We start from the raw sequence: 19,585 nt of genomic DNA, 5'->3' as shown, positions 1-19,585 counted from the left end.
ATTAGAAGTGATCACAGAAAACATTTTGGCACGTCACCCTTTTTCCTGCTTCAGTTTCACGCTGTCAGGCGTGCCTGTGGCCTATTGAAAAGGACATTTAGTCGATGCATTGACTTTCATGGTGCGTACGCCTAAAATAGTTTAGGATTATTTAAAAATGTTGCAGCGTTACCTATCAAAAATCAGTTAGCAGACTAAATCCAGGTAATACTCTAGAAACAAAACTGAAAGCCAGCAATTGATTTTTACTCTAAATCCAACAAAGGTAAAAAAAAAAATTAAGACTGATAAGGATACCGATATTTGATCATTTTAAAATTACGATATTCGGAAATATCAGCTGGGATTGTTTTCATTTCAGACAAACAGATTTCCACAACACTTACATGTAGTTATTATTTACTCATTTAGGCCTTGATTATTCTCCATTGCAGACATGAACACAGACAGCTGGAAACCCGACAGCCAACTAGCCATTATTTATTATACTTCTCTGAAGTCCACTTAAAGTCCATGACCTTGGGTGCATGCATAGTTGATGCGCTGTAATATAAACAAAAAACAGGCAGGTACACAGACAACCACACTGACTCTCGTATTCACAGTCTGATGAGGAAATTTACGTCACGCTGACCCTAGTGGCTCATGGACATGGAAAGTGTAATCCCACCTTTACTCTTTGCCCCACTGCTCGGATCACTTTGTTGTCGTTGTTTGCAGACTTCAAAACAGGTGTTTCCAACAGGAAGTTGCCTCTGGTGGACAAACTATGAAACATCAACACTCAGAACCAGGTTGAAGGGTGTTTCTCGTGTCTGTCCTTTAATTTTTACAGTGTGTGTGTGTGTGATCATTCTCTCTGTTCTTCCTATCTTGCATTTCCATATTCATTATGTTATGGAGTCCAATATATTCACTATCCCCCCTTTGCACCTGTCCAGAGTATCTCAGCTTTACCTCTAACTTTTTTCCAAAATGTTCAATCTCAGCTGACCCACTGATGTACTCCTTTCTGATATTGCTCATCCATAAATACACAAAAGAGGTAGAGGGGAAAATCCATGCAATATAAACTAATACACAGTTTTTATTTCACTCCCTCTAAACTTCATAGTATGAGTGTAACATCCAACGACCTATGTTGGACATGCAATCTAGACATGCAAACATTAGCACATGCTACTTGGAAATATAAGCAGGTATAGAGCTCAGAAGCTCAGATATGGATAAATTTGATAATACCCTTATTACCAAAATTATGTGTTGTGTATTGGTAGGCTGATCAGTCCCACCCACAGCATCGAAATACAATTTAGCGGTGATAAAAGTAAGGGCAATCACAGTTGCAAGAAGAATTCTTAGTGCATGAAAAGACACATCCTCCCCAAACTTCAAATATTGGACCAAAGTTATATTAGAAATTGTATCACCTGGAAGAAAATTATAAAGAGTCGATGATGATGATAATGACAACTCATGCAGATCTTTGTAATAAAATGTTATTAACAATGTTGATGTTGCAGTTTGAAGATATAATTGCAGGTGTGAATGTCAGTTCCTGCTTGAAATTTTTATAATGATGCTCTCTATTCAAGTTTAATACAGGAAATGCAAATTTCAATAACAGAAAGTAAAATACGAAAAAAAAAACCCAATAATTATATGGTACTCTGTCCCTCCTTATATATAACATATGTGTTTAATCTAATATATAAAAGAAGCTAATATATATGTTATTTTTATGTTGCTGTATACAAGTATTGATTAAAACAGTGATATTATTATTGTTGTTGTTGTTGTTGTTGTTATTGTTATTGTTATTGTTATTGTTATTATTGAGAAGAGTGGTGTTGTACTGTAGTACATTGTTGTGCGGTCCCCACCCCCTCACTTCCCTCCTGTTAATCCTTCATAGCGGCGCACAGTAAAGAAGCAGCGGCGGAAGCTAACAAAGCACTACTTGGGCTTCATTTGAGTAGATTTTTAACTAATAACTTGGTGAGTTGGAAATATTTTCAAGAATCCTGTAGCTGTTATATTTTCTAACACTTATTGTGGGTAATTATACTATTGTTCTGACTATAAATCTGTGTCTTCAATATTTCGCCTAGCCTAGCTAGTGAGCTAACGGACCGATAAAGTCATATAGACTTCCGTTATGCTAAGCTAAGTCAAGCTATCTAGCCTAGCAGGCTAAACCGGTACCGGTTTGTTACTGAAAGGAGAAGCAATGATTCCGGCTCAGCAGCTTGAAATAAACAACAAACACGACCTGAGTACATTATATCACACGTGTTGTACGCATTTACTGTAGCACCCCCGAGTTATGTTGTAAACATTCAAATTGAGCTTACAGGACACACACATCCGGCTAAGCTAACGCTCGATGATTAGCTAGCTTCAGTAAACACAACATCCTCCTAGACTAAATCTGGGTCAAACACCACTGCGGGGGTCCAAGTTATATTTCGCTGACATACATTTGCATGTTAATACGGCCAGTGTTGTAGTGATGGAATAAATGTTTGACGGGATATGTATGTGTATTTTTTTGTTCGAGCTTGATGCCGGAGAGGGTCAGAAACACCGGAGCGGAAACGTAACATCACAGTAGAGGGCTTCACTGTATGACTCTTAATTTGTAAGCCAACTATGTCGCGATGGGCCCTTGACAGTATGTACAGTATGGCTGATCAGGGGACCATGAAAAGCCGTGATGGTGGTGATATTGTCGCAGAAAGCTGCACAGTTAGCCCCGGTGTTATTTTGTTTGGACTTTGCCAGCACAGCTGAAGGTTGCTGGCAGTTCATCGTTTATCACAGGCATAGTGTTAGAAAGTTGGACAATGCTTCAGTGTAATAAAATAAAATTACCCACTCTGATATAGATGACGTTCACGTGTTTTAATCAATCTTCTATATTTTTTCCTGAAGCTATGGCAGCAATCAGGAAAAAGCTGGTCATAGTGGGAGATGGAGCCTGTGGGAAGACCTGTTTGCTCATCGTGTTCAGTAAGGACCAGTTTCCAGAAGTCTACGTGCCCACAGTGTTTGAGAACTATGTTGCTGACATTGAAGTCGACAGCAAACAGGTAAGCAGTATTTATTTCTTCCCAGAATCGGTGTTTTGTAACTGGAGGACTCTAGTGGCTGCACTCATGTAATGCTAAACCTATAGACCAGGGTGGGCAGTTAATTTTCACAGGAGACCAACATGTTAGATCTAGTCTAACCTGCATGAGTTTGAATTATTGAGCAGATTGAGTTCTGCTTATTGGCAAAATTAATTGTCTGACCTGCCCACCTGCTACCGACTGTGCACTGCTCGAAGATATTTCAGCTTCTAAACACTTTTGGCAGGTCGAGTTAGCACTCTGGGATACAGCAGGTCAAGAGGACTATGACAGACTGCGCCCGCTCTCCTATCCAGACACTGATGTCATTCTCATGTGTTTCTCCATTGACAGCCCTGACAGTCTTGGTAAGTAAAAACAGAGGAGACTCAGCAATGTTGCAGCTCATTTTTAATTTTAAATTATTATGACTAAACCACCAAAGGCTTTGTGGGAGGGGGAAAAAAGACTATTAAAAAAGGGAGGGGATAGCTCAGTAGTTAGAGTGTTCGCCCCATGATCAGAAAGTCGGGGGTTGAAATCCACCGAACGGCTACCTGAGTAAGGTACCATCCCTGCACACTGCTGCCTGGGCGCTGGATTGATAGCTGCCCACTGCTTTACTGAGTGAATGGGTGCAGAAAAGGCTCTCCTTGAGTTAAAACCTCTGGAGATTGTTTTGAAATCTGAAACTCTTATGTGGGCCAGTTCTTTGTGTTTTCATTGGTGGTTAAAGGTGATTTTTGAACACCTTCTAGTTACTTCCACCACCTAGTTACCCCTACTCTATTTAAGGTCTTTGCCTTGTGTAGCACATAAAAGACAAATTCAGGATTCAAATATTGGCCTGAAAATTCAGAGTAAAATGTTTTTTACTTTCCATTTGTTTGTTTTACCTGATCAGCTTCTCTGTTAAACCTAAATGTTTAAATACAAGGGTTTCCATTAAAAAACTGTATTAGAAAAAATAAGATGGTAATACAGAAGAGGCAGGAGTTACGCGCTATATTATTACTATATATATTTAACAGTAGCGCCTGCGTTTTGAACCAGTACCTGGGTAAGAAGGAGTATTGACAATAATGTCACAGCAATCTTGCCAGGAATAAGACGAAGTGTACTAGAGGATACTGGCTTTTAGCTGCTCCCTCATTCACATGGTGTCACCACAGTAGGTTGCCCCCCATGTTTGATTTGGCAGATTCACCGGATGCCCTTCCTGATGAATGTGTAAACCATAACACTATGGAGCCACTTTTTTTTTTTTAATATATGTGTATATTTATTGTAAATAATGGCTTGAGCACTTGCAATACCATTGGTAATGAGAAAAAAAGAGTTCACTGTAAACAGACCCGATGGAAATTCTTGAGATTTGGTCTTAGCTTGAATAATCTAATATTAAGAATCAGAAACATAGAAAACAGCTGTTGGACACGGAGTCATGTTATGACTGTCTCCCACCATGAGTCTCAGTTTGCTCTCCTCTGTACATCACAGTGGACGCACATTTATCATGTGATCTGTACCATTACAGCACACCTTGTTCTCAAGTTTCTCCATCTAAAGTATCTGCTCTTCTTGATTCAAGTCCACACCACCTTATCTCGCATACAGCCCAGAGCTGCAACTTTTACAAGTTAAAAGAAAAGTCACTAGCAGTGATTTTAAGTTAAGACAAATAATCGTTTAATTTCTGCTTGCTGCCAAATGTCAGCATTTTATTTATTTTTGCATTGTTTGCACTAGGGCTGCTCGATTATGGCAAAAATGATAATCACGATTATTTTCACTGAAATTGAGATCACGATTATTTGACGATATTTATTTAACCCTTTAAGACCTACCATAGAACCAAGTCCACCAGAGCTTATATATTTTTTTTTTTTTTACATGCTGTAGTGCCATTTGTGGGAGCATTTCAAGTTGCTATACATCAATACAACTGTTATAGCCCATATTTTAATAATATGTATGCATTAAGTCCATAGTAATTACATAAATTGCAAAAAAGTGCAATAAACTACAAAAAAAATTGAAAATAGCTTTTGTTTTGTTTACATATATTTCTACTTGGAGAAATTTAAGAGGTTTATCCCTCAAAACTTTAAATACAATAAAGTTGCAAAAAAATAGTTTCCCACCACAGGAAATTTATTTTGAGTGTCTTCATAGTTTTATTTTGGAGATACAGCAATTTTTATATACTGCAGGAAAAACAAAAAACAATCCTATGATGCAAATTTGCAAAGAAAACAGCATGTGCATCATTTTACTGTGGGAAGTGTTACGAACAGCTGATAGTAACGGCAAAGCGTGTTTCTGGAATATTATGTTTTTGTTCCTGCAAGCGCTTTTTATGCAATTTTTGCAAAGCTATATGTGGAACGAAACCGTGACCGAGGACAAGCTGATGGCATAAGATGTAAGTACAACTCCTCCAGTTTCATATGCAAAACAAATTATTGCGCTAGCTTACACGGTTCAGATTCTACAGGGATTTAAAAATAGTTACGCAAAACGGAGCGTGCTGCTCTGACCGGCTTTAAAGGGTTAACAATAACTTTAAAAAAATAATATAAAATAGTGTGCAACACCACTGAAGTTTTTTTTTTTTTTTAAACTCTCTTTTCAACCAACGGCAGTCACTCTCCAAATAACTTCTGCTTAGCTTTCCGAGCTTCCCTCGGGTCCTCTTAATCAGCGGTCTCCACCCTTTTTTGCGCCACGGACCGGTTTATGCCCGACAATATTTTCACGGACGGCCTTTAAGGTGTCGCGGATAAATGAGGGAGGGGCTAATAATCGGCTCAGTCATTTTTAATGATCGTTGAAAGCCCAGATCGTAATCGTGATTAAAATTCGATTAATTGAGCAGCCCTAGTTTGCACAGCAAAACATGTTAAATGACATCCTCTTAGCCTATAGGAGTCTGTGATCATTAGTGTTTTCCTGCTGGGTTACAGAGCAACAGTACGGTAATCCATTAGGAAAATAATCAACAGCCGTGTGTCTCTGCTTTGAATGCTGCTATATTTGTCTCCTTATTCAGAGAACATCCCTGAGAAGTGGACCCCTGAAGTGAAACACTTCTGCCCTAATGTTCCCATTATACTAGTGGGAAACAAAAAGGATCTGCGTAATGATGAGCACACTCGGAGGGAACTTGCCAAAATGAAGCAGGTAAAACTTAACGCCCTGAGCAAGAAAACAAACAAACTTTGTCAGTGAAAGATTTTTTCCTAACATTGCTTCTTGACCTTTATATTTATTTTAGGAACCCGTTAAACCTGAGGATGGGCGGGACATGGCTAACAGGATTGGTGCCTTTGGATACATGGAGTGCTCTGCAAAAACAAAGGATGGTGTGAGGGAAGTATTCGAGATGGCTACCAGGGCTGCACTACAGGCCAGGCGGGGAAAGAAGAGTAATAAATGCGTCCTACTGTAAAAGGAGGCATGAGGACTGCTTCCTGGAGGGGGAAAGAAGGAGAATTAGGTCAAACCTACCCCCAACACACCCACCCAAAAGACTGTTCTCCCCAGTTTTTACTAAAGATGTAATGCTTTTACTTTTCTTTTATTTCTTTATTTCTTTTTGGTCTTAAGCAAAACTAGTCAGGTTCTGTCAGTATTCAACTTTGAAGTTATGGAAAATACTTTTTTTGTACTTAAACATAAGTAAATTTGCCATAATAATCAAACCTCCTTTATCCACACGTTCTATGTAATCAAAAAGGTCAGCGGGGGAACCGTAGTGTCAGCCTGCCAACTGCAGTTAAGTGCTAAAGCCCTGCGAGCTGATCAGAGGAATGTTTCCACAGCCAACTAGGGTTGAAGTACCTGCTCACTGTGACCCGTAGTCCTTTAATTATTGACAAACTCGTGCACACAAAGTCAAAATTTGTTTGTGTTCTTCATAAACAAATCTGCATTATGATCACATGCACAATGCGAGACTGGAAAATCTTTTTGCTAAAATGCAAATGGAAACTTAGTGTTTTGTGTAATAAATTACTTTGTAAGAATCTGGATAACTTGCATCACTTGATTGAACACTGAATTAAACTGAACTAATGAATTAAAGCCCTGCCTAGGAACAGAATTCAACTTTATGCAGTGGTGAGGAAAATCAAAGGCCAGCCTATGCTTTAGGCTCCTCAGTTTATGGTGAACATTTTGGATTAATGCGGGCCACTCTTTGGCCGTTCCCCTGTGAGCTGAGCCTGAGTGCACACAAGCATGTCAATGAATCCCATTAATAGTTGTTAAAAAACTGACAGCCGAGATGTTTACTGATCAGGACAGTGAATGTGAAAAATAAACCTGCCCAGACTTTCTGGGGGTCAAACTGCCTCTACCTTCACTTTTTGTTCTAAGCACATATCAGTAATCATCTCTAGTTGAAGGTGATCTTTTTCCTGAATGAAAACATGAGCCAAAAGTAGTTTCAAACTTTTACTCAACATTTAAAGCAAACACAATTGAGAACCCCACTTCTTTGGGGTCTTTTCTGTTTTACATGTAAGAACTGAATTTTTGATTACAAATAATTATTATTAAACCTACTGAGCTTTATAAACAGTGAAAACAGAGGTATGTAACAAATATACAGTTAAACAATTCATTGGATGCACATAGCTAAAACTACTGCAGTTTCACTTATCAGTGTATTAAATCCAACCTTAATAATGCAAAGTTCTGAAGAGTGTTGAGCACTTAGTTTTGTCCAGGACTGTTGGATTCGACTGCATTTATTTTTAACTGGGTGAAAAACATTCAAGCTAAAAAAAAACCCAAACATATAATGGAAGGAACAACTTTGGTGAAGTAAAAATCTATATATTGCCAGTGAAACTGATGCATGCTGGATTAAATTTATTTAACCAAAAAACAAACCCATACACTCAATGTTTGTTTAAATCAACAACAACCCTTTGTGCAGGCTGTAACAAACTGGGGGAAAAAACTGGCAACACAAAACATCTGCAGCTCACCATCAGAAAATCTATAATCATCAGTTCAATAGTCATGCGTTCTTCTTGGCGGGAAGTCCTGAGCGGGCGAGAAATATCGGAAGAACAGCCAGCGCTCCTAGAGCTACTGCCACCAACGGTCGGTAATAAAGCCAGCCAAACCCAATAACGATAAGAGACAGCGAGCAGGAGACGCACAAGGCGAAGATCTTCAGTCCAATGGACACGAGCTCTCTAAGGACAGGAACCCAGTCCACTGCAGGAACACAACAGACAGGAAGTATGAATAATAGAAGCAAGGAAGGAAACTCACAACTGTACAGCAGCAGGGTTAATTTACCCAGCGTGTAGATGATTTGCATGCTCAGCTGGATACCAAGGAACATGAGGGCCCAGCCTGCAGCCCGGAGTCCCCAAGTCTTCATGCTGTTAAACTGGTGCTCCCTCGCAAACACCTCCTACAGATAACACAGAAATACGCTTTACCCAGATAGACACACAGAAAGAGAATTTAAACCAACAAATGGAAATGAAGCCCACGCTGACCTCTGCAGAGAGCTCCTCCAGATAAAGGATCTCCAGACTGTCTCCTGATCTGGTTTTAAATGGCAGCAGCTGCTCCCCTCTCTGCATGGCAACAATACTGACCTGAAAAACCGCATGTGAAGCAGAGTTAGAGACTTAGTTTTAATCTAATATAAATACATAAATGAGCAACTCTTTTGACAATATTTGTTCCTGCTCATATTTCATGGTAAACTGAACATTTGTTTGTTTGGGGCTTTTGGTTGGAATATAATAAACGGCACATTTGGCTGAAGAACATACATCTTTTTCCTCAACAAAACAACTTTTTTTTAATAATCCCATAAATGTAAGCAGCATGCCAAAGGAGACCAGAACTGTCCTCATGTTGATCTACTAAACTTTCAAAAAAAAAACAGCTGTGAAAAAGTTTTACCATGATTATTTGGTGCCGTGTAAATTTACTCATTTAACAGTATAGTACATTCTATATGTTTACAGTATACAATTTTTTATTTCATGTGCAGTTTTATAGTAGTACACAGGTACATTATAGATAAAAACAATCAAGAAAATATCCCACGTCATTCTGTTATGGATAAAACTTAAAAACAATATTAAGTTTCCATACCTCCACCAAAATATTCTAATAACTACTCATAAACAGTAAATGTTTGAAATACTTGATCATATATTTGACTATCCAAATTCTATTTGTATTAATAATCATTTAAAACACTACTTAAATTGATTTTTATGAAAGTTAATGATAAAATATTTTATTATTGAATGTTATAAATAGCAACATAAGAACATCATGTAGGTTGTGACCAAAGACAGTACATAAAAGATGGACATAGCTGTAGTGAAGTCAACCTCAGGAATAAGGGTTAGAGTTTACTGAGAATATTGCATGCTCATGACTATTATGTTCTACTGAAGATTTGATGCTAGCAACTGAGACCATAAACTTATTAGGAAAATGTTTACTGGGTAACAGTGAAATGAAAAGTAGGGTCACTTTTCCATAAACTTCTACACAATCAGACTTTGTTTTTAACCAGGAGTCTCCCCCTGGTGGCCATCAGAAAGAATGCAGGTTTAAGGCACTGAATTCACTTTTCAGATCCTGAAGGTACATCAGTCTCCTATAAACAGACTACAGTCAAGACCCAGTGCAAATGTAGGCAGAGAATGTGTTAATCAGACATTTGTAGCTTGTACCGTCTGAGCAGGGCCGTGGCGTGAGTTGTCACTGCTCAGTCCAGCGAAGGAGAACCTCACCCGCACGTCACCCACCTCATGAATTCAAACAAATTCAAAGTCAACAAGTGTGGAACGCATAACATATAACAGAGTGCAACACTGAGATTATTTGTGAGGCACTCACGACTAGATGCTCACCTCTGGCCTGCGTGGATTTGGAGTGTGATAGAAGTAGTCATCATGAATAGAGAGAAAAGGGTCCAAGTTAAAGACAGGAAAATCCCCCAAACTCAGTGTCTGGAAGTTATTTATCTGCTCCACCAGGCCTGATGATAACCAGGAAATTAACTGAGTACTAAAATCCAAACACATGAAACACAGCATATGTGTAGTGGCTGTGTGTTTGCTTAGACAAACCTTTAGACAGAATGAATGGCCCAGTTCGGACTTCAGGAGACACCACCATCACACTCTCAACAGCCATGGCACTGAAACACAAAGACTGAAGTGAGCATGGACTGGATGCACACACAAACACAAGAAGACCATATTAAATATGTTTTAGTACCTCGGGTTCTGGTGACCAATCTCCTTATCAAAATTACGACTGTTCACCAACTCTGGCTTCCACTCAGTGTCTACAAAAAAGGAGTTATAAAATATAACCTCTATGCACAGGCTGTGCTGTTACCAAAGATTACAGACTGCAAAAAAGAAACTCACTGTAGGTGTATGTAGTTTCTGTTTTGGTTTCACCGTTCTCCTGGTAATCCCTGAATTAAAACGTACAGTCAGCTGCATTCTAGCCAACATGTCCACACCCAGTCCCACCCTGAGTGCTGACAAGCCTTACCTGCTCTCATGGTACTCCACCCACTGATACATCTCCACCTGCCGCTTCAGCTTCACTGCATGCACCACCACTTTGTAGTTGGGGTCATACAGGGGCTGCACAGACACATCAAAATTTAACAGCAACAAACCAGATGAAAACACTTACCTGAAGACAACAACACTTCCACCTCTACTAATAATTATGATCAGCTGATTGGTGCATGCAAAATTCTTAATGCTGGATTATTAAACACGACAATGTCAAAGTCTGACAATGTAATGAGTACAATAATGCATTACTATAAACACAAACAAAAGAATTCAAGTGAAACTATATGAAGCTTCAGTATACAGATTAAACAATAAAACATTAGCAGAATCAAAACAAGGAAGCCAACTGGTGGCACATTTAAGTCCACAAAAAATAAATTAAAAATAGAATCAAATACTAGCAAAAATATTTACATGTTGTACAACTCCTGAGGTTGTGTATTAATTTAACATAGATAAATACAACACTCTTTCTCACTGTCTGAGTCTCTCTCAACATTACCTTCTTTTGTCCTCCTCTGCAAAGATATGAGGGTAAACACAGCCAGATAACAGGCACCACCGCCTGTTTATCTAAACAAACTAAGGCAGCCCTGAACTTTTTAGACATCACCCAACAGAGATGCACGTGAGAAGGCAAACAGCCAGAGCAGAAACTCTTTAACCTGCCAGCCCCATGGAACAAAGTCTGCGTGATGTCCAATTGCATCCATGCGAGAAAAACATACATAATCGGTCACAGAGTTCAGAGCAAGCAAGCGGTCGTCCGCCCGAGCTGATTCCTCACCTAAACTGAAAGGAGTATGTTCCGACCCGATTCCCCCAACATTGCTCAGTTCTCTGCAATGTATCAATGGATGGATGTTCTTTTACCAAATGTACATACAAAGGTTATTAGGTTTCTATCACATATTTAAACAAATATGTAAATTGAGCTGTAGGGAACAAATAGTTAACTGAAATGACAATGAAAACTAGACTTGGAAAAAAACTAAAGCCAACTAAAATAAAAATAAAACATCTTCCAGAGTTGTCCTTTATTTTTAGTGTACTTGTCAGTTTGGTAAAATTCTGTTATCACAGAGTGCCTGATGGGGCATGAATACACATGTTGAGCTACACTCTGGATGACTCCGTGAGTCAACAAAGAGTTGTGTTTGTGTAATTCCTACACTGATTTTAATTCATTACATGAAAAGATTAAAAAACACTTCTTATCAAATGCAGTGTGCTACACACACTGCATTTGCTTGAGTGTGTAGCTCAAGCAAATGCAGAATGATGGAAGTTCTTAAAATATCTGGATGTTCGATATCTGAGCACAGTTTCGGAGGCCTGCAGAAACCATAATTTTAGGGGTAGGGGACGCTAAAACTATACAGAAGGCACAAGTTTTGAAGTGCATCTCCACCTGAAATTTTGTCATGCAAATCTGTGACAGTCAGGTTAAAGGCTCCAGACAAATATCCTCCATATCTTAATAATTAAAAGACTGAAACTAATACAGAACCTTTGAACTGCTCTGTAAACTAACAGAAACTGAACTCAATAAAAAAAATTTAAAAAAAAGCTAAAACATAATAAAAAATATACAAATCAGGGACACCGACACATACACGGCAGACCACTGTTCAAAATACAGGCGAGCTCACCTCTGCAGTATGCAGCTTCGCAGACAGGTGAACTAAACGGCCGTTGTTTTGTGTGTCGAAGCTGATATACGGCCCCAGTGATACAACCTGGGAGAGACCTTCATCCAGGGACTTTGCTGTTTGCAGAGTCCGTCCCTGCACGAAGAAACCATCACAGATACAAAGTGCTGTCTTTAGTCTACTGTTAAATCATCGTGACCATGATGATCTGAGCTACTTAGAAGGAAATGTTTCCTACCTCATTGGTGAAGAGAACATAAATCGAGAGGAAAAACAGTCCCACACCAACAACTGCTCCTCCTGTAGTTTCACTTAAACGCTCCAGAAATCCAGGGTTGGACTTTGCAGACACTCGCTTGTGTTGGTCTGGAAACTGGACAAACATAAGAAAAACCTGAATAAACACGACATCAACAATTGGGCGACAGAACCAAGTTTTGGCTTCTCATTAGTTATTTTCTATATTCAATCTTTTAGTAATGACATGACCGTAACAAGACATAACCAGTAACTTAACAATAAACTGTCTTTTTAGTTTATATATATAATTATACACCAGGTGTTTATCTGAAAACATATGATGGTTTAAATACATGAATCTTAGAAAGCGAAGACACACATTCCTCTGATTTATTACAACTAATCCGGTACCAGCCAACTGCAGTTCTGGTGAGAAGTTTATATCCACTCATCATGGACATGAATGTAATTTTGAGCTTTTTGCTACGTATTTGAACTGTTCTGCTTTCAGGATGTAATCATTGTACAACATACATCTTTACTGACTTTAAAAAACAAGGATTGGGTGAACAAAGTTGGAATTTATTTGGGATTTTCTCTAATCCACACAAGGTCAAATATATACATAAACCCCCACCAATATTTGGTTAAATGTCTCTTGGTGTGTTGCACCTCAACCAGACACTTTTGATTACTCAATAAGTTTGTGTTATAATTCTGGCTGGGTATTTGACCATGCGTTTTGACAAAATTGGTAGAATTCATTTGAAACAGTCGGTTTCCTGGCATGGACATGGTTTTAAGCATAGTCCACAAATTTTCAATAGGGTTGAAGTTGGGGCTTTGGGGAGGCTATTCGATAAGATTAATGTTAGCCTGCTTTATCCATTCCAAACAGTCTTTGGTGTCTGCTTAAGATCATGCAACTGTGTCCAAGTTTAAACCATCTAACTGTTGATTTTGAAGTAAAGGTAGCCCTCCTCCTTTACTATTCCATCTACTTTGAACCAGTACTGCTTGCAGCAAAATTTGTTGTTTAGAAATGAGTTCAAGAGGCCTTCTTAACTTGTGTAAATCTGCAGTTCTTCTTAGATCATTATCAAGCTCCCCTTTCTTCTGGTCAATCATTGGATCGCTGTCCATTTTTATGCTGAGAAACTAGCATTTGTAGTTGATCTTGATAACCAGTGTAAAGTTAATAGGCCTTGGTTTATCAATTTAACAGACGCTGAAGATTCTTCAGTATCAAAATACAGTGAATGTATATTTATACTTGAGCCCGTAGAAAATCTAAATTATTTTCAAGCTTGTGCACCTAGTTCTTGGTTTTAAAGTCACCACCCTGGGAAAAAAAAGAACAGTTCAAAGAAATCATTAAAAGCCCAAAATTATGACGTTCATGCCCGCGATGAGTGGATGTAAACTTCTGGCAGTAATTGTATGTGTCCCTACATGCAGCCTGTGGTCCCATGTCTCATCATGACTTAGGCGTGAAAGTGACACGCCCCTTTCACACTTCCTAATTTAATTTTCATGTCTGGGCGAAAAAATTAAGACTAAACGACGACTCACCGCTGTTGCCATTGTACGTACCAAATTAGAGCATTAGAAATGATTCGTCAGATTAAACTGACTGAAAAAAGGCGGCAGTTGAGGGTCTAACGCTGCAGCAAAGTTGTGTTAACTGCACACATAAATCCGGAAGGAGTTTACATTTATAAAGTAGAACCAAAGACCATTATTCGAGCCACCTACTGTCTGTGCTGAAGACATTTCTCTACTTTCTCGACCGCCAACTTTCAAGGAACACGAAGATGCTAGCAACCACAAACTGACACGCCAACGGCCAGTAAGCTTTCACTTTACTCTGGAGTATCCCGAAACTCGCCCAGAGAGGCGGACTATGTGAGATAATAAACTGTGGTTCCCGCCCAACTCGTCGGTTGCCCAAGTGATATTAAGCAATTGCTTTAAGGAAAAAAAAAAACAGTTCCGGCACCGACCCGGAAATCTTTTTTCTCGAGGCTTCATGGGAAATGAAGTTTTTTTGGTGACTGTTGTCAATAGAGACGTGAGAAAGAAAAAAAAAATACTAGAAATGTATTAGATATTTATTGATATTTAATTTGTTTTAACAGTTCAGAGGAAATAGTATACTGTAAACATATATAGAATGTACTATACTGTTACTGGAAAGAAAAACAAGCAGGCTCACTGAAACCCACATACAACATAAAGGAAAATATTGAAAAATATTTATTATATTTTAGTTTTATACAGAACATGAAACTTTATGGACGGATGTTGTTCATATTATGACACCTAGTGGTGATAAACAGAAGTACCTCAAGAATATGCACATTTGTACTTTTTCTCCACCACCTGGCATTTAGTTTCTTTTCAATTTATAACCACGATAGCGTATCATTAATATAGCTGTTTGTTTGTTGCTTGGTTGTTTTACAGATTGTAATCATATTACAAGAAAGCAGCATACTCTTTTTCCTTCAATAATATAATTTTTAACAAAATAAACAAACAAAAAACAGAAAAACAGACACATTAATTTGAAAATGTGACTTAGTATCATTACAACAGTGGGATATATTATATGTATAATAATACCTCAATCTGCAGTGACTGAGAAGCTCATAGAGCCAATCTCTCTCTATCACACACACACACACACACACACACACACACTGCATAGATGGGTCTTAAGAGGATTATTGCAAAGGGGAACACCAAGCAATTGGTGTCACCTATCATCATCACACCTGTTTCTGTCTTACTACACACAGACCCACACTCATAGACTGTGACAGGCTGCGGAAACAAAGCACTGGTACTCAGTGAGGATGGAGCAAGAATATGATATTATCGTGCTTGGAACTGGACTGAAGGTACGAAATTTATATTTGCTGTAAAATCTAAAATGAAATAATCTCTTTTGAATCTCTCTATATATATGATTCTGTTGGTTAACAGGATTTTATGCCTACTTTATTGTCAGTACAAAGCTTGAACCCCGTGAACTGAGCAGGCCATCTTTTGTCATGTGGTCTGAGGTGGAAATGTTCTGAGCTGACCAAAACCAGAAACCCCGCTGTGAGCAAGATATATATTTTCTGCAAAGTGCTAAAAAAAAAAGATGCCTCACAATAACTGCGACCTTACCAAAACAGTTCTCAAGCAGAGGCACAGTCCTTTTACTGAGCACTTGCAATCATGACTTCTTTCATTTCCTCTTTTCGCTCTTGATTCAATAAGTGATTAAAGTCTGTAAGTGACTGGACTTTCTGCCATGTTTTTCTCGCTTTTACTAATGATCCACGTGCAGACTTGTTAAGCTCTTGCTGGCTGCTAAGGAGGATTTATGGCAATTACCTCTTTAGTCTAGTCCTGATCTGTATACCTTAAACTACCAGCTGCTGATTCGGACACATTTGCCCCTCTGTTTTCTTCCTCATCTCTTTCAGGAATGCATCCTCTCTGGTTTAATGACTCTAAGTGGGAAAAAGGTTCTCCACATTGATAAGAATCCTTATTATGGAGGAGAGAGTGCATCCATTTCTCCCCTTGAGGAGGTGCAGGCAAACAAATACAAAACTCATGAGCATGCATGCACGTACCTTCATTTGAACACTGCTGATAATAAGGTGTTTCCTTTATTTGCAGCTGTACAAGAAATTTAAGACTCCTGGTCCTCCAAAATCGATGGGCAGAGGGAAAGAGTGGAATGTTGACCTCATCTCCAAATTTTTTCTTTCCACCGGTGAAAGTTTACTGTTTATTGGCAGGTGTTTGTGCAATGTCTTGCTGATTGTTTTGATAGAAATGAGCATGCTTTAATTTTTGGGTGCTGTGGTTTGTGCAGGTCAGATGGTAAAAATCTTGTTGCACACCGAGGTTACTCGGTATCTGGACTTTAAAGTCGTAGAAGGCAGCTACGTATACAAAGGAGGAAAAGTGCACAAAGTCCCCGCCAGTGAAAAAGACGCAGATGCTTCAGGTGCCAAATCAAGTCATTCCACTTTTTAAGACAAGTTTCCAGACGGCCATAGCTTTATAACGCTGAAATATACATATTTTCAGATCTGATGGGCATGTTCGACAAGAGGAGGTTCAAGAAGCTGCTGCTCTTTGCTCTGAACTTTGACATAAGAAACCCTCGTACCCACCATGATGTGGATCCTCACAAAACGACCACAAGGGAATTGTTCCATCGCTACGACCTGGGACTTGATGTCATAGAGTTTATAGGTCACGCCATAGCCTTGCACAACAGTGAGAGGTCAGTTATAGGAACTTAAGTGAAACAACACTGAAAACAGATTAGTAGGCATGATTTAAACCTGTCTACCTGCCGTCCTCGCAGTTACCTGGACCGGCCCTGTGTGGAAACCATCAGTCGGATCAGGCTGTACTCCGATTCGCTGTCCTGTCGAAACACCAGTCCGTACCTCTACCCACTGTATGGTCTCGGGGAGATACCACAGGGTTTTGCCAGGTCAGGTTCTCACTAGTTCTTTGATTTATGTTCATCAATAGTTTAATTAGTTTAATTCGACTATTTTAATTCGAGTGCAAAAATCCTAGATATTTGCACTCTAGGATTCAGTGCAAGTATATCATCATCAGCCTCCAGCAAGCATGACCTTTAGTGGATGTTCTTCCACTGAAAGTTAAAAGTGGCCCCTTTTTTAAATTTCCATATTATCAGTCAGTCAGCATGATTCACAATTCAAAATTAATCTTATTTATCATATACCAAGCCCCTCAGTTCATCCTTTAACAAAGGCTTCCTTCCACGTCCCTTTAAGAAAACTTTCTTCTGATTGGTTGCTCCTGCAAACAAAAGGTTTGAGCAGCAGGTGGGTGGGGCTTATCTTCTCAAAGCTAGAGCTGCGTACCTGAAATGATCACATTAGGGAAATCCAGTCTTAATGACAACATTCAGAGCCAAGAGTGGGAAAAACTTTATAAAACCAAATATTCAGAGATGCTGATGTCTTTCTTTTAAACTTTTCTCATTTTTAATGTGAGCATGTGCCATTATAGCACTTTCTAGCACACATAAAGAAAAGCATAATAAAAGCTGTTTAAAGGAAACGTTCAGACATTCATGCTTGCACTTATAAGATCCAGTCCTCTTTGTGTTTCAGACTGAATGCAGAGTATGGAGGAACGTTCCTGCTGAACAGGGCAGTGGATGAAATTGTGATGGATAGTGGCAAAGTGAAAGCTGTGAAATCTGAGGGGAAGGTGGAGTAGACAAAATTAAGCCCTGCAGTCACTGTCCAGGAGGCATTTGTACTCCCACTGATGTGGTCTTTTTTTCTCTCCTTCTAACAGCTGTTCCACTGCAAACAGTTAATCTGTGATCCCAGCTACGTTCCCAATCGAGTGAGGAAAGTGGGGCGTGTCGTTAGGGCGATCTGTTTTCTAAATCATCCAGTTAAACACACTCATGATGTCAGCTCCTGTCAGATCATCATCCCTCAAACTCAGCTTAACAGGAAGTCAGGTACTAAGTTATACTACCACAATATCTAACATGTACAAAGTTGAACCCTCTGACCTGCTCTTCCTGGATTTGCTCCTCTACTACTTCCTCCTCCATGCAGACATTTATATATCTGTAGTGTCCTTTGCGCACAACGTGGCATCAGATGGGATGTACATCGCCACAGTCAGCACAACTGCAGAAACCACCAACCCAGAGAAAGAACTGCAGCCAGGACTCGAGCTCCTCGAACCCATCGTGCACAAGTTAGTGACACTCTGAAGACTTAAATCTGACAGTTTGTGTTTTTGTGGTGTGATTTAATTCAGTGCAATTCCTTCTTGTTGAATTCAGATTTGTGTCTGTCAGCAATCTGCTAGTTCCAAATGAAGATGGAAAAAAGAGTCAGGTAATGATGGGGTTTCCCCAAAACTAAAGCAATGACACGACTGAAAATAGGATGGTGGCCTTAATTTTTTTTTAAATCTCTTCTGTCCTTTTAGATATTTGTGTCCCGCTCGTATGATGCAACAAACCACTTTGAGACTGAGTGTGAGGACATCAAAGACATGTACCAGCGACTCACAGGGACAGAGCTCAGCTTTGCAGGATCCAGGCACCAGTCTCATAACTCTGATGACGACTGAGGACAGCTTGATGTCAGCAGCTGGGAGGCCGTAAATGTATGTGGTGTATAATCATCATTCATGGATGATTATATGCCACAGCTGTAAAGCAGAGGGTGTGATGTAGGGTGTAGACTGAACAGAGAGTGTGCTACGTAACTGCCTGACGTCTCTTTTGCCTCTTAATTTGTTTGCTGTAATTTCTCTCTCGTGTGAAAATCTGCTAAATAATGATGTTGCTACTTTGTTATGAGAGAAGGTAATACACCAATATGACTTTTCTGCTGGATAGTTTTTACATCGGTTGTTTACACCAGAGTGAAACTTTTTATTTTATTTTATATTACTTATCAAGTTATATTGACTAAAAAACAGAAAATGTCGTGAAAGTATTGAATGTAGTGTCTACCTTCACATTCAATGTTTGTTTGCTCTTCAAATTCACTTATGTATGGCTGAATAATTTCTGCATAAGGAAAAGAGGTCGCCTAACTGGATGTCAGTCAATCAATCAATCAATCAATCAGTCAAGGCTTTATTCGCCACATGCAGGTTGCCCTGCAGTGAAATGGCCTTACACACACACACACACACACACACACACACACACACACACAACACAGACATCACATGGGGATACAGGTCAGAGATCGGTAGCGTTACAGAAAAAAACAACAAAAAAACACTGAAATATACACTACAATAGGAAAGTACAAGAGGGGAAAAAAAGAGACCTCTACTCATGCTGGGCTCCTGGGAGGACAGCACGAGAACAGGAGAAAAAAAACCTCCTCTGCACAAAAAGCACATAAATGTCCACAGCACAACATTATGGAACACGTGACAAGCAACAGGG

At 39.2% G+C, this 19,585-nt stretch overlaps 3 protein-coding genes across 4 annotated transcripts; 2 read left to right on the top strand and 1 right to left on the bottom strand.

Moving 5' to 3' along the window:
* The first annotated feature begins 1,884 nt into the window (after window positions 1–1,884).
* Window positions 1,885–8,069, top strand: LOC146709678 (rho-related GTP-binding protein RhoA-B). The gene is made up of 5 exons (XM_085456746.1): window positions 1,885–1,998; window positions 2,935–3,092; window positions 3,361–3,481; window positions 6,166–6,296; window positions 6,391–8,069. The coding sequence occupies exons 2-5, from the start codon at window positions 2,937–2,939 to the stop codon at window positions 6,562–6,564; spliced, it is 582 nt and encodes a 193-aa protein (XP_085312872.1). The 5' UTR covers window positions 1,885–1,998; window positions 2,935–2,936; the 3' UTR covers window positions 6,565–8,069.
* Window positions 7,559–14,487, bottom strand: tmem43 (transmembrane protein 43). 2 transcript variants are annotated; one of them, XM_085456743.1, is made up of 12 exons: window positions 14,353–14,487; window positions 12,596–12,730; window positions 12,358–12,492; window positions 10,674–10,768; window positions 10,544–10,593; window positions 10,389–10,458; window positions 10,238–10,308; window positions 10,019–10,146; window positions 9,839–9,913; window positions 8,636–8,737; window positions 8,430–8,547; window positions 7,559–8,345 (listed from the first exon to the last, which is right to left on the bottom strand). In XM_085456743.1, the coding sequence occupies exons 1-12, from the start codon at window positions 14,368–14,370 to the stop codon at window positions 8,143–8,145; spliced, it is 1,200 nt and encodes a 399-aa protein (XP_085312869.1). In that variant the 5' UTR covers window positions 14,371–14,487; the 3' UTR covers window positions 7,559–8,142. The 2 variants fall into 2 exon arrangements, with proteins under 2 accessions (XP_085312869.1, XP_085312871.1); XM_085456745.1 differs by lacking the exon at window positions 14,353–14,487 and adding an exon at window positions 14,170–14,234.
* A 122-nt stretch (window positions 14,488–14,609) lies between these two features.
* LOC146709676 (rab GDP dissociation inhibitor beta) lies at window positions 14,610–19,112 on the top strand. Its single transcript, XM_085456742.1, has 12 exons — window positions 14,610–14,668; window positions 15,399–15,500; window positions 16,077–16,184; window positions 16,276–16,372; window positions 16,475–16,609; window positions 16,693–16,891; window positions 16,976–17,107; window positions 17,763–17,862; window positions 17,953–18,124; window positions 18,225–18,369; window positions 18,458–18,512; window positions 18,607–19,112. Exons 2-12 carry the CDS (start codon window positions 15,456–15,458, stop codon window positions 18,748–18,750), a joined length of 1,332 nt encoding a protein of 443 aa, XP_085312868.1. The 5' UTR covers window positions 14,610–14,668; window positions 15,399–15,455; the 3' UTR covers window positions 18,751–19,112.
* The last annotated feature ends 473 nt before the right edge of the window (window positions 19,113–19,585 follow it).

This window comes from Copadichromis virginalis, linkage group LG5, assembly GCF_057382275.1.
Source record: "Copadichromis virginalis isolate Kocher_CV1m ecotype Utaka linkage group LG5, C_Virginalis_male_GT1.1, whole genome shotgun sequence".
NCBI lineage: Eukaryota > Metazoa > Chordata > Actinopteri > Cichliformes > Cichlidae > Copadichromis > Copadichromis virginalis.
Note: the sequence above shows the minus strand (reverse complement) of the source record. Positions and strands in the feature narration are given on the sequence as shown.

Coding starts and splice junctions, on each gene's coding strand:
- LOC146709678 (XM_085456746.1), top strand. CDS start 2,937: ATGGCAGCAATCAGGAAAAAGCTGGTCATAGTGGGAGATGGAGCCTGT. Junction 3,482..6,165: donor TGACAGCCCTGACAGTCTTG/GTAAGTAAAAAC, acceptor CTCCTTATTCAG/AGAACATCCCTGAGAAGTGG. Junction 6,297..6,390: donor AACTTGCCAAAATGAAGCAG/GTAAAACTTAAC, acceptor TATTTATTTTAG/GAACCCGTTAAACCTGAGGA.
- tmem43 (XM_085456743.1), bottom strand. Junction 12,493..12,595: donor ATGTTCTCTTCACCAATGAG/GTAGGAAACATT, acceptor TTCTTCGTGCAG/GGACGGACTCTGCAAACAGC. Junction 10,147..10,237: donor GCCATTCATTCTGTCTAAAG/GTTTGTCTAAGC, acceptor GGTTATCATCAG/GCCTGGTGGAGCAGATAAAT.
- LOC146709676 (XM_085456742.1), top strand. CDS start 15,456: ATGGAGCAAGAATATGATATTATCGTGCTTGGAACTGGACTGAAG. Junction 16,892..16,975: donor GCCTTGCACAACAGTGAGAG/GTCAGTTATAGG, acceptor CCGTCCTCGCAG/TTACCTGGACCGGCCCTGTG. Junction 17,108..17,762: donor ATACCACAGGGTTTTGCCAG/GTCAGGTTCTCA, acceptor TTTGTGTTTCAG/ACTGAATGCAGAGTATGGAG.